Source organism: Enhydra lutris, unplaced genomic scaffold, assembly GCF_002288905.1.
Source record: "Enhydra lutris kenyoni isolate GAN:26980312 unplaced genomic scaffold, ASM228890v2 scaffoldscaffold9, whole genome shotgun sequence".
Taxonomy (NCBI): Eukaryota; Metazoa; Chordata; class Mammalia; order Carnivora; family Mustelidae; genus Enhydra; species Enhydra lutris.
The window spans coordinates 78,174,316-78,200,201 of record NW_019154093.1 but is presented as its reverse complement, the minus strand read 5'-3'; the positions used below and the strand labels follow the sequence as shown (position 1 = coordinate 78,200,201).

General features: G+C 41.1%; 1 protein-coding gene across 2 annotated transcripts; it reads left to right on the top strand.

The window, feature by feature from the left end:
- The first annotated feature begins 2,281 nt into the window (after positions 1-2,281).
- Positions 2,282-24,021, top strand: LOC111143295 (adenosine monophosphate deaminase 1). Of its 2 annotated transcripts, XM_022496940.1 has the most exons (16): positions 2,282-2,405; positions 3,666-3,677; positions 7,312-7,492; positions 8,547-8,712; positions 11,357-11,522; positions 15,119-15,338; positions 16,058-16,187; positions 17,310-17,504; positions 17,794-17,925; positions 18,855-19,018; positions 20,638-20,764; positions 20,948-21,111; positions 21,990-22,110; positions 22,775-22,948; positions 23,388-23,498; positions 23,863-24,021. In XM_022496940.1, exons 1-16 carry the CDS (start codon positions 2,282-2,284, stop codon positions 24,019-24,021), a joined length of 2,346 nt encoding a protein of 781 aa, XP_022352648.1. The 2 variants fall into 2 exon arrangements, with proteins under 2 accessions (XP_022352648.1, XP_022352649.1); XM_022496941.1 differs by lacking the exon at positions 3,666-3,677.
- The last annotated feature ends 1,865 nt before the right edge of the window (positions 24,022-25,886 follow it).

The following is a 25,886-nucleotide window of genomic DNA, read 5'->3' as shown; positions in this document are numbered from 1 at the left end:
AGGGGTGGGAAGAATTGTATCAGTGCCCCTAACTCCAGAGCTGTCTGGGGGTCAACTGTGTTCAGAATTCTGCAGGTGGGCAGTCCAGAGCTAATATGGTGACTTCAGGGGTCATCAGGGACCCTGGCTCTTTCTTTCTGCTCAAGCATTCTTCACATGTGGCTTTTGTCCTGTTTGTCACTTGCATCACAGCAATGACTGATTTGCACCCACTCAGACTTTTTTAATTCCAGACAGGAAGAAAAACATGGGCAAAAGGCAAAACATAAGCCAGCTAAGTTGACCTCTTTTAAATGTTTTTTTTAAGATTTTATTTATTTATTTGACAAAGAGAGACACAGCGAGAGAAGGAACACAAGCAGGGGAAACGGGAGAAGAAGGCTTCCCGCTGAGCAGGGAGCCCCATGCAGGGCCCAATCCCAGGACCCTGGAATCATGACCTGAGCCGAAGGCAGACACTTAACCACTGCGCCACCCAGGGCCCCTAAGTTGACTTCCTTTAAAAGAGCTTTTATAGACAGGCTATCCAACCATCCTATCTATATCCCATTGGCCAGATTGTGCTGCCTGAAGTTTAGCAAATGCAGTTTTCCACTGAGTACATTAGTGTCCAAACAAAAAAAAGGCTTTATTAATAAGAAAAAAAGGGGAAATGACTTTGGAGTAGACAACCACAAAGGGAATGGGAAAATTGGAGGATAATATATAAAGATAAGAATCACTGAAGGAGAAGCCGGATTGGGGAAGGAAATGTTTGGTTTGGATGTATCAGTTTGTAGATACCACTGCGAAATCCAGGTAGCAATGTCATCCAAAAAAGTTGGAAAAGAATGAAAAACTATTTCGGTTCAGTAACAGTGTTGCGATGTGTTCTGATGTCGTTGATTAAAAGGAGGTGATGACCATAAAGCTGGGCAGCAAAATCGGTTTTGCCAACAAAGAGGCTTGCCCCAATTTTTAACAGGAAATGGTAGTAAAAAGATCATTCAGTCTAGGTCCATTCAGTTTATTCCAAATCTGAAGTTCCAACCTCTGCTACTGTCTTTTTTTTTTTCTTTAGATTTTATTGATTTGTTTGTCAGAGAGAGAGCTCAAGCAGGGGTAGCGGCAGGCAGAGGGACAAGCAGGCTCCCCGCTGAGCAAGGAGCCCAGTGCAGGATTCAAGCCAACGGCAGACGACTGAGCCACCCAGGCGTCCCTCTGCTACTGTCTTTAATAAAAACTGTTACAGTGGTGCCTCGGTGGTACAGTCAGTTGAGCATCGAACTCTTGGATTGGGCTGGGGTGGTGAGATGGAGCCTTTCATCTCTGTGTTCAGCGGAGAGTCTGCTTGGGTTTCTCTCCCTCTGCTCCAATCCTTCTCAAATAAACAAATAAATCTTTTCTAAAAATTAAAAAATAAAAACAGGTACAATCGATACATTCTGCTGAATCCAGGAAAAACATTCTTCGCCTAGGAGTAATTAGCACATAATTAGCCATAACAAAGATTCACAATAACATTGTGGAAAGATCACAATATTTTGGTCCAGAGAGCCTCAGCTTTGCCATTTATGAGCAGAATGGCTCTGGGCAGGACATTTCACTTCTCAGAGCCTCAGTTTTCTCACTTGGCAAGCAGGGATAAAGTACTTCTAAGATTGTAGTTAGGATCAAATAGATAACGTCTGGAAAATGCTCTATGTACTATAAAATGTTATGTAAAAGAAAGATACTATTCCTTTTGTAACAATTTACAGAGTAGGGGTAACTGAGCACTCTGATGGCAGCTGACTTTTCTCTAAGATTGGGAGTAAGTTTACTACCTCATTTATTATATAAGTTCCGTCGGGTGAGTTTCTGTTCAATCTAGGGTATTTCTAAAGAAAATGTGTGAGTGCACGCACATGTGTGTGTCCATGTGTGTGTGTTGTGAACTCAATGAATACACCAGTATATTCATCAACTACAGAAAGCTTTTCTCATGACTGAAATCCTGAGAACTTGGACATCCAAGCCTGGAAGATTCCCGTGGTTAAAAAAAAAAAAAAAAAAATCATCACCAGTGGTCAGGTCATGCGAGAAAGCTACACTTGAGGAGAATCCAATCCATTGGAAAATTTAGAAAGTAATGAAGTGCAGTTCCTGACCTAGCACGTATCATCTCTGAAATCCCTGAGTAAAGACTGGAGGCTTCACCTGTTTTGCACCATCAATTGCCTCAACCTATAAATAGGTCTAAAACTCATCCCTTTTTTTAGCAGAGAAGGGTCGGATTACAGGTGCAAAGCAAAATCACAAAATGAGTGTCAGGGTATTCTACTGTCAGACATTCATCCCCACAGCCTGTCTCCTCGCTCCTCCTTCCTCCTGTGCTATCCTAGAATCCAGGACCCCGGCAACAATGCCTCTGTTGAAACTTGCAGGTAGGTGTGCAAAAGCGTTTGGAGAGCTCGATTCTTTTAAATGCAACCCGTTCCTCTAGGTATCTTGTCAGCTTTGACTATCCTTTCTTTAGGGTCAGAGTAGCTTTGATAATACTTTTCAGGAAGAAGCAAGACATGATTTTCAAGAATTTTTTTTTTGTTAGTTTTGGAAGGGAGGTGATTTCCTAGAGCTGTGTCATGTGGTAGCATCTTGGATGATCCCAGGGTCCCCTATGACATCTTTAGCTAGAGGATTTAGCTGACAACCATGAGCATAGTGGAAATATTAACCCAGTCACAATCTAGGTTTGTACACACAGTAATTTTTAGAATAATAATGTCTTTTTCCTTGTGAAAGAAATACATGTCTCCTATGAAATAAGAAAAAGAAATGACACTGAAAATAAAAGTAGTAACACTCATGTAGAGAATGCAGAACATTGAGGAAAGGTAATGCAGGGAACACTCATGTAGAGAATGCAGAACATTCAAGTAAAGGTGTTGCTAAGTGCAGAAGCAAGTAGTAGCAAGAAAAAAAACAATCACCGGCCCATCATCCAAAGATACACTTCACATGTCAATTTATTTTCTATGCAAATTTAAAGAATTTTTAAAAGCATTGTTATGATTATTCCATACATGTCACTTTATAGCCTGCCCCCTTTTTTTTTTTTTTGGCTTAATATTATGACCTAATCATTTACCATGGTTTTTAAAACTATTCCTAACATCATTTTGAATCGCAGTGTAATATTCTAATTTCCTTAACTAATCCTCCAGGTTCTCTACAGTTGGGGTAAGTATAATTATACTCTGAGAACATTATTTGCACCTAAAGCTTTTTCCATTTTTAAGGATGAAAATCAGTAGGATAGATTCTCAGTAATGGCTGTTTGGTAGGTGTTACTAAATTGTTGACCAGATGAGGTGCATGGTTTACCCGCAACCAGTATCGTAAGAGAGTTTCCATTTCTCTAGATCAAATTTCTTTAAAATCACATTTTACGAAGAGTATCTCTTTAAGATTATAAACATAAATTTAAAGAGCCATATTAGAAAGAAAAAGAGAGGAAAAAAGGATGTATACTGGCCATATTCCTAGGGCCTTCTGATGGCACCCAATTGTAGGTAAATCAAGTTCCATCACACCCCCTTCTTGTACAAGTCTACGCGTTTCTTTTCCAAAGCACTGAATAATAGCCACTATCATTTCTGAAAGTTGTTTATATTTTTTAACTTGTTTTATTTTTCTTCAAACAGCTGAAGAAAAACGTGAGTATTTTGGACTATTTTTCCTGCTATTTGCCAAAGAATCAGTTAAAAAATGACACTATTTGTTAATTCAGAAACAAGAGTATTTTTCAGCAGTGTTTATTGAATATCATTGGAAGCCAACAAAGATTAATAATGACCAGGGGTGCCTGGGGGGCTCAGTCAGTTAAGCGTCTGCCTCTGGCTCAGGTCATGATCCCAGGGTCCTGGGATCCAGTCCCACCTAGAGCTCCCTGATCAGCGGGGAGTCTGCTTCTCCCTCCACCCCTCCCCCTGCTTGTGCTCTCTCTCTCTCTCTCAAATAAATAAATAAAATATATTTTTTTAAAGATTAGTAATGACCATAGATATTCCATAGCATTACAAATGAACTCATGGATTTTCTGGACTCCCAAGAAAAACCACATTTTTTTTTTTAAAAGTCTCTCATGGGGCATTCATTTGATGTTTTAAAATAAAAGATGTTCTTCTTTAGATTAGATTAGCCAAGGGGGTCTATTGAGTCTTGCCTTAGGAAATCCTCAGCTCGAAAGCAAAACATTTCATGGTCAATTTTAGTGACCAGATAAAATAAAATCTTGCTTTAGGTAAAACCGTAACTCTATGTTTCCCTCCATCACAAATGAGATTTGTCCTTTAGCTGATGGATAGTAGGTCTGCCTTGGAGTTCCTCCATGAGAAGAGATGCGGCAGACGAAACTCCTAAGACCTGTCTTTCCTACACACCCCTAAAGCACTGCTGGGAAATAAGCATGCTTTTCCGGATTTGTTGAGTGAAGAGGCAAGCATGATATTCCTTTTCTCAAGAATCTTGCACTTCCCATGTTAATAATAATAATTCCCAACTTCTTTATAGTACTGTGTAGTTTTTCAAGTATGTTTGTTTAATCTTTATAACAGTTCTCTGAAGTTGACATCGTTATTATTAACATTCCCCTGTTATGATGATGAACACTGAGGCTCCCTGTGATTATGGGGTTTGCCCAAGGCCATCCAGCTGCCACAGACACTTTTTCTCTCCCCTAGTTCAGTGTCTTGGCTTCTTCATTCTACTACTTGTTTCTATTCTCTGTCGATTCTATATGTAAATGTAGATGTCCTAGCCTCAAGATATTTCCACTCCGATACTGCATTATCACAAGCATAATATGCTCAAAAAAGAACTCAACAATGATCTGTACAGTCCCAAGGGAGTCATCTGTCCTTTATGCCAGGAATTCCAACTGTCACCAGATCTTATCTACTCATCTTTGGAAATACCAGTTTCACTCTTTCCTTCCCACAATCATCACCACTCCGTGAAATATTTTTGAAAGGCAGAGTTCTTGAATTCAGAGTCAAATTGCAGCTGTGGTTGCATGAAGTCAAAACAACTGGTTGATTCAGTGGAAGGAAACGTCAACCATATAATTTGGGGCATCATGTAAACCACTTCTTGACAGTAGAGTTTCTACTTGACAACTGTCTATAGTGGCTTAGGGAGATGCAACCTTAGGAAAAACAATAATGTTTGAACATATGAAACAAAAGGATATATGTGCAGTCCTAGATAAAGACTGCTTGTCTTGGAAGAGCTAGATATCCAGCGAGTAAGATTTGGTTTCTGGGGATCCATTTCCCTGACGTCCTTCCTGAGGCCTCTGACAGCATTGCCACAGGCCCACCATGACAAGCCAGGTGCATCCTCATTGCCAGCCCTATGCTCATTCTCATCTCCATCCTCATCTTCCTCCTCATCATCATAACCAACCAGCCTATTTTTATTTGCCTTTCATGGTGCATGAAGCCTCTTCTAACTTCTGCCTGCCATTCATCCTTGAGGTGCATGGGCTTGCTTGTGATTCTCATGCAGGAATGATACTAATTTCTGGGAATCTGTTGGTAGCGGGGTGGTGAGGTATTCTCAGGCTATCAAATGTACCTACTTAGAGTTCCATTTGGTCCTTTTTGGATTGTGGTACTTGTCAAAAAATCACTCCAGAGCATCCAAAGACGGTTTCCAGTTTCAGGCTTTGCTTGAGTCTAATGAAGCAAATAGATGATAAAGTTCAGCCAGTAGAGTGGGTTGCTGATATTCTCCTGGGAGAAGCCAGGTTTTGAAAGCAGGCTGACCTGACAGTGTTGGTGAAGTTAGGAAACAATCGCTATCATTTCCAATGTATGCTTCAGCCTAAATTAAGTCATATCATCGATCTTTTCCTTAATAGCCAGCCCAAAGCTAGCCTCAAATGCCACATAGCTGTCTAACCAATGCTACCAAGTTGAATTATTCAGTCTGAGCTACTGCTTTATTCTCTGTAAAGCATTTCCATGTACATTACCATGAGAGCCTATGAGTGAGGTTTTGTAGGTATTAGTCTTACCAATTTACAGATAAGGAAACTAAGACAGAGGAAGGTAAATGTGTTACTAAGTGCAGAACAGGGACTTGAGCATATGACACTTCCTTAGGTTAAACTTGAAAACGTGGCATTTTGGAGACCTGTATAGATACTGATGGGACAGAAGTGAGGGGTACTTTCTCTTTGCATGCAGTTTGCTCTGTCATCATCTGAAGAATGTTCCATCTTTTGTTGCTTCAAGTAGCTACCTATTTGTCATTCTCATTATTTGCTACCTGCTCTTTTCTGGAAATACCAAGAGATTTTGGAAGTATTAGAAGTAATGCTGAAGCAACTGGATATGTGGAAAATGCAATGGAACTTAACAGAAGAACAGATCCTTAATGGCCATCACCACCCTATATGATGAAATTAATTCTCTTACATCCTTAGAGTTTTGGAGTTAGTCATTGCCAAGCAAAAGGTCACCCCTCCACCCATTCTAAGGATGGGAATATTAAGGGGTACCTCAGTTGAAAGAGCATGCAATTCAATCTCGGGGTTGCGAGTTCGAGCCCCACACCAAGTGTAGAGATCACTTAAAATTAATTAATTAACAAACTTTTTTTTAAAAAGATGGACATATTAAAGCATGTAAAGTGAAATTTGCTTTCTATGGGTCATTCATTATGGAAGGCCATGTGTCCACAAGAAATGGGACTCCCAACACTGGGTAGTAAATTTCAGTGGCTCCCTTCCTCAGTGTATCATCAAGTTGTCAGGATTCGAAATAATGTGTAAGAGAAACACAGTATCTGCTCCATGAGGAGGAAAGACCCAACGGACATACTCATTTCTCAGAACTACCTACATCCCTGGTTCTCTTTACAAGAAAAACTCCAAGGACTAACAATCCTATTCATTTCTTCACAAGCATCAGAAAAACTCCACCAATCTAATAAGGACTATGTTGCATGGTTACTATGAAGTCAGATTTAGCCTTGCCAGAAACAGGTGATCTTAGATTAAGTGCTAGTCCTACAAGAAGCCAATCCCATCTTCAGGACCTCCTGGGATGTGCTGTAGGAATCTGACCTACGTCTCTGAGAATGGATTTCCATGCTACCCACCGGGAAACCTCTAAAGAGAGAGCAGGCATTGAACTCTGACATATTTCTGGGACACTGGTTAGAGTATAGGGGAACCACACCCCCCAAGGCAGTCTTTAGCACTGTGCCTTACACATGGCAGGAATTCTCTGATGACCTCTGACAAAGGGTTCTTAAATACTAACCCATGAAAACCTCTTTCAGAAATTGATGATGCATTACGTAGCTTTGCTGAAAAAGTATTCGCCTCTGAAGTCAAAGATGAGGGAGGCCGTCATGAGATTTCCCCCTTTGATGTGGATGAAATCTGCCCAATTTCTCATCAGGAGATGCAAAAACACATATTCCACCTGGAGGCCATGGCCACCTCTATAGAAGGCAGGAGGTAAGCGGTGTAAAGGGAATGCTGGGACATTGAGACACAGGAAGCAGAAATGTCAGTCTGTCTGAATGATGGTTCAACATGGAGGAAGAACTGTGCCAGAGATAAAAACTCCTCCCACTCCCCAATACCCCCACCCCAGCACCGTATAAGCTAGGGCAAGTTTACCGATTACTCAGAAGAAGAAAACAGTAGACATCCTGTGCTCATCGCATCTTCCTTTAGTTCAAGCCTCCCTGTCTACCCAAGTAAGAGGATGTGAGCTCCTGGGCAACTGTTCCAAACCACAGTGGGCTGATGGCTGCTGGGCACACACTCAGCTTCCATACCAGGAGTATAGAAACCAGAACTCGAGAGCCTCATCTTTAGGTCGGTTTGAGCCAACCTTAGCACTGTGCTCTCTGATGTGAATATTGCCCTCTGGCCAGTCTGACCTTCTCCAGGCCTCAGGGACACAACCCTCCATTTCTGTTCTCCTGCCCTGGTCATCCTTTTCATTTTATGTTTTTAAGGAAAGAGCAACAATCCACCTTCTTGGGCATGCCCCATAGGACCTATCATAAGTGTCAGGTCAGAGCAGAAACTCAATACTTGTTGATTTGAGGAAGTAATACTAATTAAGCAACTTATAAGTTCCATACACTAAATCTCACCGAATTCCTATAAGGTAGGCATTTTCATATGGGGCAACATGAGCTCAAAAGTTTAAGAACAAACATAAAACGACACATGTAGTGACTGACAAAGCCTGTGCTTATTATGATACCCAGACCCCTATCTGCTAGGAGCTGACTGCCTGTGAAGAACAAGGTCATGCTGAAAGCCTTCTAGCATGTTCCCAAAGGCCCACTGTTCCAAGGGCTACCAGGAAGAAAGGAATACAGTCACGTGATACCTCTTCCCATATGCTTCGATCCTGTTTCTGACACGCCGCTGACATTTTAATTTTCACTTTTTGTCCTCAAAATGAAATTGGACAGTGAAACATCATTCTATCACAATGAAACTCCCAACGAGGCCAACATTAAATCCTTTTATTTTTGCATTTCAAATCCAGAAAAAAACGTTTCCATGAACGGAAGACTGTTAATTTGTCCATTCCCCAATGTGAAACATCATCCACCAAACTGTCCCACATCAACGAATACATTTCTTCATCTCCAACATACCAGACCGTGCCTGATTTCCAGAGAGTGCAGATCACCGGCGATTATGCCTCGGGGGTGAGTTGCTCCCTGCCCCTCAGATGCAGCTGCTGCAAAGACACAGCTTCATTATTTCAGCTTCCTTGCCGTCCTCCCCTTCCTACTGAGAAAGGTGTTAGCTAGCTTGTCCTTGTTCTACTTCCTTATATCCTCTCAACACCAATATGCTATACCTTCTATTTCTGTTTTGCTTTATCATCCCATATAATTCATCCTCCTTCATCTCATTTGCGTGCACATGGAGAATATGTGACAGGAGGCAGTGTGTGTTATGGAATGCGTTAGACAAATTTGGGCACAGGAAATAAGAACAGCTGGTGGGCTAGTCTCGCCGAAGATACCACAAAGCAGGACAGGGAGCCTTGGGAGGCACAGGGGACTCTTGGGAAAAGATGGTCCCAGGGCAGCCCTAGACCTAGAGAGAAGGTAGCATAAACCAGTCAAAAAAAAAAAAAATCAAAAAACAAAAAACAAAAAAACAGATGGGAAGAAAGAGAGGGAGATGAGAGGAGTAGAGAGCCCAGAGAAAAGAAGGAAGATGAGAGACAGGCTAGAAAATTCTAATGGGGCTATTGTTTTGTTTTGTTTTGTTTTTTTGACCAGCGGTCATCTCTGATTTCATTACAGATGCTTACACAGTAGATTATTGCCTGGAATAGACTCTAGTTATGCCACAGGGATCGTAAACTTATGTCACAAACAACTTGACCTGCCTGTCCTATCCAGAACAGTTGGGCAATTAATAAATCTCTGCCACATGGACTTGCAGAATCAGCGTCATATTTGTGAAACTGATGGTTAGCTATCAGTCTGTGCTCCAAATATAGTTTTAATGACCCATCCTAAGCCCTTTTCTCATGTAACTGACCCACTTGGGGTCAGTCCCAAGATACTAAAAGTGACAGAGCAAGGAAACAAACATGATTCTTGTCTGTTCACTTTCTGTATGATAACACTGGTGCTCTGCAAACGGTTGGCGTTTTAGATGGTCAATAACTGAAAGGAGATGTTTACTAGATACAGGGAAAACAAGGTTTGGAGACACCCCACCCCCCGCCCCGGAAGTTAAAAAAAAAAAGCCATAAAAATTGGGAGACAAACTTGATACCTCTGTGCTTGGTAGAAACAAAAATAAAAAGAAGGAAGATGGGAGGGATGACAAGTTCACAGAAATCAGGGAGCAGTGACTAGCTGCTTCTTCTCTGAAAGCTGGAGGGCACATGGAACCATGGCTGGGAGTTTTTGAAGAACTAGGTGTGTTGCTGTACCTGTTGGCTGAATGTGGCTGGGTGATGAGCAAAACCCTACCGAGCTGGAATCTGCCCCATTGGTCTTCGCCTTTGTAATTGAACAGAAAGGTAGGGGGATCAGGACTAAGTTTCCAAGGCCATTAATCCCTGCTAATCAATTGATGCCATTTAATCAGGTCTTACCCAGCACCTACTCTGTACGAGGCATGGTGTGCTAAGTGCAGAAGACACCAAGGTGAATATCTTTTCCAGCTCTTATCCTGGAGAAGATAGACTGGTGGCCTACCATGTGGCAAAGGAGCAAACATGCCGTGTTGGAAGCAGACCCTTAGCTCCACCACCGGAGCCAGACTCTCTTGGCCAATGTCTGCAGACCTTTAAGAAGAGTTCAGCAGATTAGGATCAACATCAGGACCTCAAACCCTGGAAACATGCTCACACTGGTCCCACAAGGCTCATCATCTGATGATGAGCCTTTAGTGATTTCAAGTTATGACTCCCTGGGTGTGCCAGGCCCAACCAGGGGTCGGGGATGGTGCATGGGAGAGGCCAGTTTAGGAAATTTCCAGCAATTCTAGAAAAATGTTACTCTAGAATCTTGCTATTTTTAGCCACAGCCAAAATTCTCTTTAAAGCCATCCAAAAGAGGCTGCCTGGGTGGCGAAGTTGGTTAAGTGTCTGACTGTTGGTTTTGGCTCAGGTCCTGATATCAGGGTCCTAGGATCAAGCCCTGTGTCAGACTCTGTGTCCAGCATGAAGTCTGCTTGAAGATTTTCTCTTCTTCTCCCTCTGCCCCTTCCCACCCTCCCACTCTCTCTCTTTAAAATAAATAGTTAAATCCTTTTTAAAAAGTTAAAAGCCATCCAAAAGAATGGATAATGTTCTGATTCATGTATAACTAAAGAAGGCCGTGCATGTGTGGTGGGGTTGGAGGGATGTGACACTTTATTCGTTCCCAAATATTTCCCTTAGTGACCAAAAAGTAGTTTGAATTCTCAGATTAGAGTCACATGGTCTTTCTGTTGAGATATTGTCTTCAGAAGCCTCTACGTAAAACGTCCTTACCTGGAAGAAAGAAAGTATTCTCCACGTTAGGGAGAATGGGATCTTTTCATCACATTTGCTAGATAATCACTGCTTTCTGGCAAACCCCGCAAATACACACCAGCCTGTATAAGCCAAGACCTGCAGAATAGGTGAGTTTTAGTAGAAATGGGAGAGTTGGAAAAACTTTAAGACCTGCTCCTGGAGGAGGACCGAGGGCCCAGATCAAGCAGGAAGCGGCCGTGTGGGCAGGCCAGCCTCAGTGTGGGCAGCAACAGCCCGGAAGGCAGGCTCGTACCAAAGACAAACTTAACCCGATCCCTGGATTTTCACAGGAGAACTCTGATATTCTGTCATTTTCTTGGCAGGTTACAGTTGAAGACTTCGAAATGGTCTGCAAAGGTCTATACAGGGCATTGTGTATACGGGAGAAGTATATGCAGAAGTCATTTCAGAGGTTCCCTAAAACCCCTTCCAAGTACCTGAGGAACATTGAGGGTGAGGCTTGGGTTGCAAATGAGAGCTTCTACCCAGGTAAGTAGTTTTCTCATGCAGAGTATGAAATAGATCTTTAGGTTTAATTACTAGATATCAAATATGCCCCTAGATTACAGTAGTTTCCCACCCCCCACCCCCACCCTCCCCTCCCCACCCTGCTCCACCCATGGTTTGGCTCTCTGTGGTTTCAGTTACCTGTGGTCAGCTGAGATCCATAAGCAGATGATCCTCCTGATTTATTGTCACGTCAGGAGTGGCCTAATGCTACATCACAATGCCTACATCATGCCCCTCTCTTCATCTCACGTAGGCATTTTATCATCTCACATCATCATAACAGGAAAGGTGAGTATAGGGCAATAAGATATTTTGAGAAGGGTGCCCGGGTGGCTGTCAATTAAGCATCCAACTCTTGATTTAACTCAGGTCATGATCTCAGGGTCATGAGATAGAGCCCAGTGTCAGGTTCTGTGCTCAGCGGGGAGTGTGCTTGAGATTCTCTCTCTCCTTCTGCTCATGTTCATTCTCTCTCTCTCTCTCTCAAAATAAACAAATAAAACAAATAAATAAACAAATAAAATCCAAAAAAAAGGTATTTTGAAAGAGACCACATCACCTAACTTTTATTATACTAAATTGTTATAATAGTTCTATTTTATTATTCATTGTTGTTATTAATCTCTTACTGTGCCCAATTTATACAAATACGAGTAAGGTGGTAGACCAGTAGCCCATCAGTAGGCATGTAAGTATAGGAAAAGACATGGTATATACAGGGTTCAGTTCTAGTCACAGTTCCAGGCATCCCCTGGGGGTCTGGGAACATATACCCTATGGATAAGGAAAGACTCTTGCATAAGTAATCCAGTCTAAAAATATAGTCATCTTTGACTCCATTGTCTCTCCTGCCCACATACACAATTGTAATTGACTCTGTACAATATCTCTCAAAAATCTCCCTTCTTTGCTATTCCCCAAACCCTAAGTTAGGCCTATATTTCTTCTTGTCCAGATTATTGCCAGTTTCTGACCTACTCTGTTAAATTCTAATATCACTCCCTTTTGGTTCATATTCACTTTAGTGCCAATTATTAAAACACAAATCTGAGCATGTCCTTCTCTTAACAAAAACCTTTCATTGCTGCCCATTACCTACAAACTTAAGTCCAGTCTTCAGCCTGGCATTCAAGGCCTACCATCAAATGGCTCCTAACTACGATTTATTTATTGATTTTTTTAGACGTACGCCCTCAATGTATTTATATATTTACCTTATCTACTCCACTCTGTTCTGGTGGGAAGTTCTGGTGGGAAGTGGTTTAGCACTTTCCTGTCCCTTGTCATGCTGTGCCCCGTGCCTGAATAGGGGAAGAGTTCACTTTTTCCCTGAATGTCCAAATGTCTAGATCCAACCACATCCTTCAACGTGCAGCCCAGATACTATCTTTCCTGACTTGCTTTAACCTCTGGATAAATCTAAACTACATATTTTGACTTTCCATAGTCCTTTATTACATATCTCACTGGTTTACTTTCTCCCTTACATAAAGTTCAATACCTATTTTTCAATAGTCAGATTTTAATAATTTCCCAGATTTCTATTATATAACTGTATCATAATTTATTTAACCAACTCTTATTTTTAGGCATTTAGATTTCTGACTTTTAAACTTTATTTCGAGTAAGGCTATCATAAATGGCTTTATGTAAACATCTTTGTGTAACTGCTTTACCTAGTTCAGATTATAATTCTAGGATTGAAATTTCAAGGGAGGCAAATATTAAAGTGTTTCTGAACTTTCAGATCTTTGTATCATTAAAAGATTTCCAGTTTTACAACTTCTTCTCTATAATGCCTTTTAATATTAAAATCATTTTAAACATGTATCCAGTTTGGTAATACATCAAATTGGTTTACCTATTTTTCTATAATATCGACATTTAGGATATCTGTTTTGTCTTTCTTTCTTCTAAATTATGCTTTATCTCTCAGGATGTTTAAGTGTAAAGATTGGAAAATTAAGATTTCACACGGAAACATATTGTTTTATGTTTCTTGTGTTCCTTAGCTCCCAGTTTTGAATAGAAAATGTATGACTTTTTCTTTCTATATTCTTTTCCCTACTCTGGCCATCAGTCATCACTTGCAAACTGGAGCCTTCCTGCTGCCTTGGGCACACACTTGTTGAAAGTAAAAGTCTGAGGGGCACCTGGGTGGCTCAGTGGGTTAAAGCCTCTGCCTTCAGCTCAGGTCATGATCTCAGGGTCCTGGGATCGAGTCCCGCATCAGGCTCTCTGCTCAGCGGGGAGGCTGCTTCCTCCTCTCTCTGCCTGCCTCTCTGCCTACTTGTGATCTTTGTCTGTTAAGTAAATAAGGTCTTTAAAAAAAAAAAAACAGAAAAGAAAGTAAATGGCTAAGTGCATTACAGGCCATGACCACATAGAATTTGTTCACAGCTTTCTTAGGCTGAAATCGTTAGCATGGGAAAGAAGGGGACATCTACCCACAAAATCCCTTCTCTATTCCTTTAGCAGACATTGTAAAATTATAGGTACTTTAAAAGGTGGGTAATACATTATAACAAGAACTATAATTCTTAGAGTAAGAATTTATTTTATATTTCCATTTCTATTAAAACCACTGTAGGTGGAGCACAAAGGGCCTTTAGGGCAGTGAGACTATTCTGTCTGATACTGTAAGCGTGGATACGTGTCATTATACATTTGTCTAAACCCATAGAACGTACAACCCCAAGAGTGAGCTCTAAGGTAAACTATGGACTTTGGGTGATTATGGCCTCCAGTGTACGTTCATACATTTTAACCAACATACCCCTCTGGTGGAGGGTGTAGGTAGTGGGGAAAGCAGTGCCTGTGGGGGCGTACGAGTATATGGGAACTGTGTACTTGGCCCTGTTATGCTATGAACCTGAAGCTGCTTTAAAATGTAAAGTCTATTAAAAAATAACCACTCTAGGGGCACCTGGGTGGCTCAGTGGGTTGAGCCTCTGCCTTCAGCTCTAGGTCATGATCTCAGGGTTCTGGGATCAAGCCCCGTATCGGGCTCTCTGCTCGGCAGGGAGCCTGCTTCCTCCTCTCTCTCTTTCTGCCTGTCTCTCTGCCTACTGTGATCTCTAGCTGTCAAATAAATAAATGAAGTCTTTAAAAAAATTTAAAGAAAAAAAAATAACCACTCTAAATGAAGACTTATAGAGAAAGTTGATTTTATCAAGGAAAAGATCCAAATTCTACTTTTTAACTGTAGTTTGGCTGTTATTTCTATGCAATTATCTCATAAGCTCATAAAATGTTCTAAACAGAAAGCCTTTGATAACCTACTGTAGTAAATAAAATGCTTTGTAAGTAGTATATCAATTATGTGAACAGTTCTTCTTAAGAACTTAAAAATCATTCTTATACTAGAAACAATCTTATAGTTACTTTACACTACTAATTTAGTCACCTTTGGAAAATAATACAAAAATAAACTTTAGCTCAGCACTGGATAATTATAACTTATGACGTACAGGATTCCAAACGAATAAGATCTTACAACGTTTCGTGTTTTGGTTATTTTTATGCAGCCATTTATCGTATTTCTTGATCTATTGCTCTGTGTTTTATTGAGAAAGTCTTTACCCCTCCTGTGAAGAAAGGAGAAGACCCCTTCCGAACAGATGACCTCTTGGAAAACCTTGGTTATCACCTCAAAATGAAGGACGGCATAGTTTACGTCTATCCTGATGAGGTGGCCGCCAGCAAAGATGAGCCCAAGCCACTTCCTTATCTAAATATGGACAGCTTCTTAGATGATATGAATTTTTTACTTGCTTTAATTGCCCAAGGACCTGTGTAAGTGTTTGATGGTGACTGAACTACTATTCCCATCACTACCACCCCCACCCCCACTACTATGGCCACCACCTGTACTACTAGGACTACTACTACTCAGAGTAAGAATGAGTATTTATTAAGTGCTTACTATGTTCAAACATTATGTGAAACCCTTTGTGTATATTTTTCCTCCCTCCTCGCCATCATTCTCTGAGGTGGGTATATTTATAATTGCAGTTTTATAAGCTGAGACTTTGATGAGTTAAGTAATGTGCCCAAAGTTACACAGCTGGCTGAGCCAGGATTCAAGCCCGAATGTGCTATCTCCAAAGCCAGGGCGCTTTGCCTTGAGCAATATTGTCTTACATGGCTTTATTATTATTATTATTATTATTATTATTATTAATTTAAGTAATCCCTACACCCAATGTGGTGCTCAAACTCACAGTCCAGAGATCAAGAGTCTCATGCTCTTCCAACTGAGCCAGCCAGGTGCCCCTCACCCCACCCGGGCCTTTAAATGCCTTCCCAAATCTTCCCTCATTATTCTCTCCAGCTTTGATGAAAAGATTGAGCCCGGAGAGCCCCATATTTTTCAAGTGAGATTAACTGCAAACTGAATGTTCGTTCCAGTAATTGTTTCCAATATGCAATAAGGGTCCTGATGATTTTGAAATTGAGTCTATTTTCTTTAAGTGTCTGAATGTTTCAGAACGATGCTATTTAATTTTTCACAGTAAAACCTATACCCATCGACGCCTGAAGTTCCTCTCCTCCAAGTTCCAGGTGCATGAGATGCTCAACGAGATGGATGAGTTAAAGGAGCTGAAGAACAACGCCCACCGAGATTTTTATAATTGCAGGAAGGTAAACATTGTCACAGGTCTCTGCTGGGCAAGAACATTAACCCAATGTGTTCTTGAGTGGGACAAGAAAGATAGTGTTTCTCTGATTACTGTAAGATTCCTGCAGGTTCGGTGGGTTTAATGAATGCAGATGAGTTACTCTAAAAGGTTAAAATGCCATTTCTATGGTTTTCCACACAGAAAGGTTTACCACATCCTTGCCATAAAAGTTAAGATGATCATGAACAACAAAAATAACAAAAACAAATGAAATCTCAAAAACCGCTACCCGAGGATTTGGAATATCTTTATTCTAGTCCTTTTTCTTCTACTTCCTAATTCTATGATATTGAGGGAGGTGCTTAAATATTTCTGAGTTTCAATTTCCTCATTTGTAAAATTGGAAAATACATCTGCCCAGTCTAGCTCACAAGAGGACTGTGAGTATCAAATGCACTAAGGACTGTGGATAACTAATCAACTTAGAAACATTTCTGAGATGTGTTCTGACCCTTTAAGTGATTGCAAGAGGTAGGGATAGACAATAAACGAGCAGATATTTGGGACCAAATCCTGGCTCAGCCGCCTGTTTAACCATGGATAAATTAATCTTTCATTAATTAATCAATTTAATTAATTAAACATAAATCTAACAAATTTATTATTTTATTAATAGTTAACAAATTAATAATAAATCAATAGATTTAGAATATAAATAATAAAGCAATTATTTATTAATAATTAAGGTTAAATATTAAATTTAATGAATTTATTATTAAATTAATTGAATCTCCAGCTTATAAAATTGTAATCATAAAAATACCTAACTCAGAAATGCTATCACTGGGCCATGGCATCATAATTTCGATCCTTTCTCTCTTTGGGGTGAAGGCTAGGCCAGCTACTTCATTTTGGGGGTGCAGAATGCCCCCAAGAATTTTATGTGGATCAAATAGAGGGAGTAAATTGGATGTACAGATATCCAAAAGAAATGCATATTATTATTATATCCACCTAACCTGTGACATTCTTGCAAGGGTACAAAGAGGTGCCATGGGTTCTTTTCTGCTGGGCACCATAGCCTCTAAAAGAGCGGCACGACTAAGGTTGACTGTTGTTTTTCTTTCTCTGAACGAACACACAGGTGGACACCCACATCCATGCGGCTGCTTGCATGAATCAGAAACATCTGCTCCGCTTTATTAAGAAATCTTACCAGACTGATGCTGACAGAGTGGTCCATAGCACCAAGGAGAAAAATCTGACCCTAAAGGAACTTTTTGCCAAATTAAAAATGCATCCCTATGACCTGACTGTTGATTCTCTGGATGTTCATGCTGTAGGTTGAAAAAGATCATGTCAGTTTCCTGATCCTACTCAGAACCCCGCATGACTTTCTCCTACAAACTACCCCCTTCTCAGAACCCTCTTAACCTGACCACACTGGCTGAAAGCACCCACAGACAATTTTGAGGTTCACTCATTGTCGACTGTTCCGGAATCCATTCTTGGAGACCGACCCTTGCCCCTGTTCCCAGGCCCCCATTCCTGGGGGCCATTCCCTAGCTCTCTATGTCCCATATGTCCTATGTATAATGATACACTTGCACTCCTGTTTCCTGATTCAGGGACGCCAGACCTTCCAGCGTTTTGATAAGTTCAATGACAAATACAATCCTGTAGGAGCAAGTGAGCTACGAGACCTCTACCTAAAGACAGACAATTATATTGATGGAGAATATTTTGCTACTATCATCAAGGTGAGGAGGAACCAACCAGATCTGTGGTACCTGGTCTGGTTCTTAAGGAAAGGGAGGAAGGAGAAAGAGAAGGAGGAAAGGTAGGAAGGAGAGAAGAGGGAAGGAAGCAAGGAGGGAGGGAGGGAAAGGAAGGAAGGAGGAAGTGTGCTATCCCTGGGGCCAAGCACCCCGGAAATGAATATAAGAATTTCTTTGGAAATGTCCACTGTAATGATTTTAAAAGACTTCAATTCCTAGACCAGAGAAGCAAAGAGTGTGGATTTGGGACTGATTAAGGACCCTTTCAGGCTCTGGGAGTTGTAAGCCTGGAAAGGGATGGGATCGGAATTCCCCCTCATCTTCATGGCCTGAGCACTAGGACAGGGAATGACATGGAGGACTTGGGAGATGTGTGTTTTGGAAAGTAGGAGGTATAAGAGAAACTGAATGTCTTTTGCAGGTGCCTTGGAAAGGATGCCTCATCATCTTTTGACTTCTTCACTCTTAGACTCCTTTATGTCTTATCTGTCTCTTACTGATTAGATTCCCCTCATCTCTCAATTTCCTTAGATCTTTTTTTAAAGATTTTAATTTATCTATTAGAGAGAGAGAGCATGCACATGAGAGAGAGAAAGGAGAGACAGCAGGAACAGGGCCAGAGGGAGAGGGAGAAGCAGACTCCCCACTGAGCAGGGAGCCCAGCACTGGCAGGGCTGGATCCCAGGACCCTGGGATCATGACCTGAACCAAAGGCAGGCGCTGAACTGACTGAGCCACCCAGACGCCCCTCAATTTCCTTAGATCTTAACGTGGAACAGTTTCCCTCTGGCTTCCTTTCACATGTGCTCTGTTCTTCATAGTACCTACATCCACCCCCAGACCCCACAGGTTTAGACCCCAGAGGGACTTGAGGGAATTCCTGGCTTTGAACTCCTCTCTTGGCTTCGCAGGAGGTAGGCACGGACCTGGTGGAGGCGAAGTACCAGCACGCAGAGCCTCGCCTGTCAATCTATGGCCGCAGCCTTGATGAGTGGAGCAAACTGTCCAGCTGGTTCGTCCGTAACCGCATCTACTGCCCCAACATGACGTGGATGATCCAGGTCCCCAGGATCTAGTATGTACCTCCCCGTCGGAGCCCCTAAAGCCTGGCTTCATCCCACCTGTCCGACCTCCTCCACATGAACGAGGAATATGCAGTCACAATAAGCTTTGTTATAGCACCGCTCAGAACCCCGTCCTGGGGGCCTGGTTTTGTCCACTCTGGGTTCAGCATTCTTGACCAGAGACAGGAGTTAGGAAGATCATTTCACTTCGGTTCTCTAGCCAGAAGGTTTTCTGGTTTGGTTTTTTTTAAAACACAGGACTTTATGCAACCACAAAATAACTCATTGAGAATATTTAAAACTTAGCTAGGCTAAGAACTATGTCCACTTTATTCTATTTTTTTCTTTCTCTTGGTCTACCTATCTGTGTCCAGCTCATTCTTCCCCACGCTTATCTGGACTGGGATGTAGCTTTCTTGTATCAGAACCTTTACTACCATCTGCTGATTGTCTCATCTACAAGTGCTCAAGTTCCCCATAATCAATGAGTATTTACGGATGATACTACCACCTGCTAATTACTCATTGGCCTCAGGGATGCTCAGTATCATTGATCTTTTATCAAACTTATATTTATTTTCTGGCCACCTGTCCCTGTGTTCTGTGTGCTCTGGTAACACAGGAGTCTTTTCCTTTCTTTTTAGCCAAAAAATTAACCTTGTTGACCGGGGTAGAACTTCCTGTATTATATCATTATAGCAAGGAGGTGGTAGCTATGGTAGTTAGGAGCATGGACTCTGGACCTAGACTGGCAATACTTGAATCCTGGTTCTGTTACTTATTAGCTGTGTGACCTTAGGCAAGTTTCATGAGCTCTCTGTGCCTTTGTTTCATCATCTTTAAAATGGGGGTACCTGACTGTCTCAATGAGTGGAACATACGCCACTTGATCTCTGGGTGGTGAGTTCAAGTCTCACATTAGGCATAGAGCTTGCTTAAAAATTTTTTTTTTTAATAGGGTCATAAAGGTACATAACATATTGAGTTGTTATGATTAAATTCACTAATCTTTCTGGCCACATAAAAGAGTGAATGACATATACTGAGTGGTATATTAGAGTTTGTTAGATTGTCCAGAAGTTTTCTTTTAAAAAATAATTTATTTATTTATTTTTCAGAGGGGGAGAGAGAGAGTGGGTGTGTGGCAGGCAGAGGGAGAAGCAGGTTCCCCGCTAAGCAGGGAGCACAATGTGGGACCCGATCCCAGGGCCCCAGGATCATGACCTGAGCCGAAGGCAGATGCTTAACTGACTGAGCCACCCAGGTGTCCCCAGAAGTGTTTTTAATAACTATTTCATGCTCACCATTTTATACGCCACAAATAAATCACTGAATCTTTTGTGACACAGTTCCTATACTCTTCACTTTCCACCTGGACTTAGTTGTGAAGGTTAATATTTTTGCCACAGAGGGTTTGTAGAAGAGGTGGGGACAACCAGTCCAGCAAGACATTTGTATCTCTTTGCCAGTTCTAAACTGAATCCCTCCTTATGGGTAACCAAGAAGAATGTATCTAGAATGGACCCAGTCTTTTCCTGAACATGGCATGTTGTCCCTTTGATTCCCTCACACAGGGGCTACCAATCCTAAAAATACTTTCTTCGTGAATTCTCTTCATTCTTGCCTCTAGTGATGTGTTTCGATCTAAGAATTTCCTTCCACACTTCGGAAAGATGCTGGAGAATGTTTTCATGCCAGTGTTTGAGGCCACCATCAACCCCCAGGCTCACCCTGACCTCAGTGTCTTCCTCAAGCATGTAAGCATGACCCGTTAGGCCTTCCTGTTGCTGTGCACGAACCAGGACTCCCACATAGCTGTGACTCATTTTTGCTGCTTATCTCTGACATTTGGTCCTGGGCTTTGGGAGCTGAAAGTTTGTCTGAGGACCAGGATCCTGCAGTCAGACTGACCCCATTACATGGCTCACTTTTCCGGACAGATTACTGGCTTCGACAGTGTGGACGATGAGTCCAAACACAGTGGCCACATGTTCTCTTCCAAGAGCCCCAAGCCCCAGGAGTGGACAATGGAAAAGAATCCCTCTTACACCTACTATGCCTACTACATGTATGCGAACATCGCGGTGCTCAACAGCCTGAGAAAGTGAGTAGACGAGAACTGGAGCTAGAAGGAGATTCTTTTTTTTTTTTTTAATATTTTATTTATTTATTTGAGAGAGAGAGCGAGCGAGCACAAAAGCAGGGTGAGGGGCAGAGGAAGAAGCAAGCTTCCTACCAAGCCGGAAGCCCAATGCGGGTCTCGATTCCTGGGACCCTGGGATCATGACCTGAGCCAAAGGCAGACACTTAACCGACTGAGCCATCCAAGTGCCTTGAAGGAGAGGATTCTATCTGACACACCTCTGCTGAGACATTGGTGCCCTGCGTGGTCATCCCACTGCATTGCTGGGATGCCTCTGACCGGCCCAAACCAGACCCTTCTTTCCCTTGTCTTTTTGTTTGGTTTCTTTCTTTATTTAGCAGGACGAATAGACATTTTGGAACCTTCAGTAACTTTCACAGTTCCTTTCGTTGGAAGTTTAGGAATTGATACTAATCTCTGTGTGATGTATTATAGACCTCCATACATGTTGCCCTTCTTGATATACGTGGGTAAGGAGTAGAAGAATATTATAACAGGGTTTTCTGGAAATGTTTCCCCCTCAAAAGCATGAACAGGAGAAATGAGAACTTGGTGATACTGGTAAACTTCCTGTTGAAACTGCAGGTAATCAGATCATGACTAGGTTCCTCCATACCCCAATATTCTCTGCTGCCTCTTTTTTCAGAAGTCTGCGTTCGGGAAGAATAAGATTGTGATTTGGAATTGCCAGTTTCACTGAATCTTTTAGATGCCCCCACTCCCTTTCAGAGTGTTAATTTTTTTTCTACCAGATTTTCTTGTAAATCCCTCCATGTCCAGAATTGCTGCTAGGTCATATTCAGCGACCTGTGGTTACCGTGGCGGTTCCCTTTCTCTAGGGAACGAGGCATGAATACGTTCCTGTTCCGACCTCACTGCGGGGAAGCGGGGGCTCTCACCCATCTCATGACAGCATTCATGACAGCAGATAATATCTCCCATGGCCTGAATTTAAAAAAGGTGAGTTGCAGGCTCTCTTCCGAATATGTTTTATGTTGGACCTAGGGGAGTAATTTTTTTTCCTTATCATTTTGTCACAAGTCATTATCAACACTGGAATCAAATGAAAGCAGAGCAAAAAAAGACTTTTAGGTTATGAAGTGCAGTACATTTTACAGAGACCCAGAGAAGTCAAAGGAGCTGCTCAAAATTACCTAACCAGTTAGTGGCAGGGATGAATTAATGCAGGTCTTCGGCTTCCATTTTAGAACTCTGACAAGGGATAATTCAGAGGCACTTGGCTTACCTTAAGCTGGTTTTTGCCAGATTTCTTGTTATAGCATGTTTCCAAACGCCTCTGGCAAGAGTCAGAACTTTCTCGTAGAGAAAGAAAAAGTGTTTCAAGATGAAGTTTCTTCTCTGAGAGAGACCATCTAACTTAGGCAATTAAAACTCAAACATATGATTTGACCAAATGCTTCTGAAAATTGATGATCCCAAATAAATTTATTCTAAATAGTATTTACATTTAAATACTAGTATTCTTTTTTACTAAGGGATTTAAAGAACATGTGATCGTTTTGTGGAAAGCTGAAACTTGAGGTAGACCATGGGGTTTTAACATTTCTAGTTTGTATCTCTTTTTCAACATCCTTAAATATTGTTTTTCACTATTCCTTTTCAGAGTCCTGTGTTACAGTACTTGTTTTTCTTAGCCCAGATTCCCATCGCTATGTCGCCATTAAGTAACAACAGCTTATTTCTAGAATATGCCAAAAATCCTTTTTTAGATTTCCTTCAGAAGGGACTAATGATCTCGCTGTCGACAGATGACCCAATGCAATTCCACTTCACCAAGGTATGCATGTGGAATCTTAAGCAACACCAGCATATTTGGTGGGACTGTTGTTGCCCACCCAGAATTTTATTTATTTATTTATTTATTTATTTATTTATTTATTTATTTGAGAGAGACTGAGTGAGTGAGTGAGAGAGAACACGAGCGGGAAAAGATCGGAGGGAGAAGGAGAAACAGAGGGAAGAGGGAGAGGGAGAAGCAGACTCCCCGCTGAGCAGGGAGCCCCACATGGGGCTTCATCCTGGGACTCCAGGATCGTGAGCTGATCCAAAGGCAGACGCTTAACCAACTGAGGCACCCAAGTGTCCCTGTTGGCCATCTAGAATTTTAGAGTCTACTCAAGAGATTTCACTGTACTTTTTCTGCTGGATGTGTGTTATTTTTTTTAAATACACTATTTCCTTTTTTTTTTTTGTCTCATTTAAATAAATAATCCAAGGAGCCCCTAATGGAAGAATATGCCATTGCTGCACAAGTGTTCAAGCTGAGTACCTGTGATATGTGTGAAGTGGCAAGAAACAGTGTTCTGCAATGTGGAATTTCTCATGAGGTAGACCTGTCCTTGACTGTTTGCCCTTCTGTGTATGGGATCTGGTAACTGAGTACTGAAAAGATAGCTGGGGAAACACATGTGAAAAAATTATCCCACAAATCATATGCTGTTACTATGGACAGAGACTAGAAAGAAGTCTTCTATCTCTCTGGCTCTGCCTTTGGTGAGGCAAATAAAATACACTTGACTTCTCAGCAGACCATGAGCATTGAGGCCCTGGATGAGTGCTTTGAATGGTCTGTAAGTAAGTAAGTACTTTTGTCAGTAAGTAATGCAAGGAAGGAATCTTTGTGGAAGATGTAATTATAGTCTATATCAGGATAAAAAGACAATAATCATTCTGTTTCCTTTTCTCTTACAGGAGAAAGCAAGGTTTCTGGGCAACAATTACCTTGAGGACGGCCCTATTGGAAATGACATCCAGAGGACAAATGTTGCCCAAATCCGCATGGCCTATCGCTATGAAACCTGGTGTTATGAACTCAATTTAATTGCTGAGGGCCTTAAATCAGGAGACTAAATTAAATAAACCAAATAATAATATGGGTGAGATTTTCATTGAAGAATACGAATCATAATAGTTACCAGTTATTGAATCCCTGCTATAAGCCAATGATTGCTCTAGATATTCTTCCACTGACATTATTCACTTAATCATTTTCACTTTATGAAGTAGATAATAATATCTTCATTTGGGGGAGATGAATAAACTGAGGCTAGTGAAGTTAATAACCTGCACAAGGACACATTTGTTGAGTGGTAGCAGTGGGCACATGGGTTTGTCTGACTCCAGAGTCCCTATGACTTTCAGGCAAAACATTTGCTCACAGTTGCTCATATTTTTGCCCCACCTTAAAAACTATTAATTACTCATAATAACTTGAAACAGGGCAAAAATTTGAGCTAATGACTTGTGGTTGGGAGGATGTAGGCTTTTGGTTTATAGAATGAAATTTGCTTGAAACATGTAGACCATTAAAATATCCTTTTGACAGGATGTGACAGAAGTCTGGCATTCTTAGACAAAAACATATGCTGCCCAATATAGAAAATCCATACTTATGAGCTATTTCACTTCAGGAGAACTTACCTTACAAAAGGATTCTTAGTTGTAAGGACGTACTTGGCAATAAAGTTATAGTCAGCTGTCCTTGTACATTTTAAATAATTCCACTTACCAAAATAAGATACACATGTAACTGTTTAGAAACCTGCCTGTTACTCAAGGCCAGCCAGGTAGAATTCCTATTAGCTAGACCATACCTCTACACATACAACTGTGTTGCCACCTAGTGGCTGGGCTGATAGTTCATTTGATTTATTAATAAACCGTTGATCAAACAGCTCAAATATCAGGCTCTATTTAGGCAGCAAAGTTATAAAGAATAAGATTTCATTCCTACTCTCAAGTTGTTTACAGTGTGAAATGATAAGATGTGTGTGGATACAAATGTGAAAAAGAACATTTTGTGAAACATCTCAGAAAGTAATGACTTTTCAAATGGAAAAAAAAAATTAAAGGCAAATTCCTGCATGTTTCCACATTCTATACTGGTCGCTGTAAGCATGGGTGTGATCCTGACAGCGTGTTTATACTAGCCCTAGTGTAAGAATCCTCTCCTCGGTTTCTGAGGTTGAATTTCTGTTTGCTGAGTATATTTGTTAAGTCCCTTAGAGAACCTGATTTTATTTTACTTTGTTCTCCATGTCATTAAAATAATACAGATTGCTAAACTAAACATTCTATTCTTGAACTTAAAAGGCATTAACTAGCATTAGTTATATTTCTATCTTACCCATGAGAGGGCAGTAGAATACATACATGTTAATTCCTTTATTACAGCCACAGAACCCTTGCCAGGTTTGGTTTCCTATCTGGTACTTGGAATTCAGTCGGCGTCATTTTGCCAAATAATCTTCTTGAATGCAAAGTTTGGACTCTGAAATCAATTTGTATTTTGAAATAAGTTGTAAAATCATACCGTTCTAGCTTAAAATTTCGTCTTAGACAACTGTTTGGGAAGTTTTCTAAATATAGAAAGACTTGGGGAAGGTGAGAGGGGTAATCCATGAAGATCACCATTCAAAATTTATGCAAACAATATTGACATTTATTTCCTCACCAAGATATGATTTCTAAAATGTCTTGTCGTTACTTTTTTTTTTCCCCACCATAAAAGGTAATTCCTGTTTGTCCACAGCTCACTATTTCACAACGGTGTGGGATATGCAGCTTTCACTGCCTTGGCTAAATTGGCTTGTGACAGTCATCTGTGATGTGTAACCAAACACCTCTCTTTCTGGCAGTCTTCTATTTTGGTACCTCTCTGCGAACAGATGTGGGAAGATTTTGGTCATCAGACCCAAGAGGCTGGGGCGGGGCGG

Bases quoted from the DNA above. Each gene is read 5' to 3' on its own strand.
- LOC111143295 (XM_022496940.1), top strand. From the start codon at position 2,282: ATGAGTGTCAGGGTATTCTACTGTCAGACATTCATCCCCACAGCCTGT. The intron at 11,523-15,118 runs GTAAGTAGTTTT...TTATTGAGAAAG, and splicing joins AAATGAGAGCTTCTACCCAG to TCTTTACCCCTCCTGTGAAG. The intron at 17,926-18,854 runs GTGAGGAGGAAC...TTGGCTTCGCAG, and splicing joins ATTTTGCTACTATCATCAAG to GAGGTAGGCACGGACCTGGT.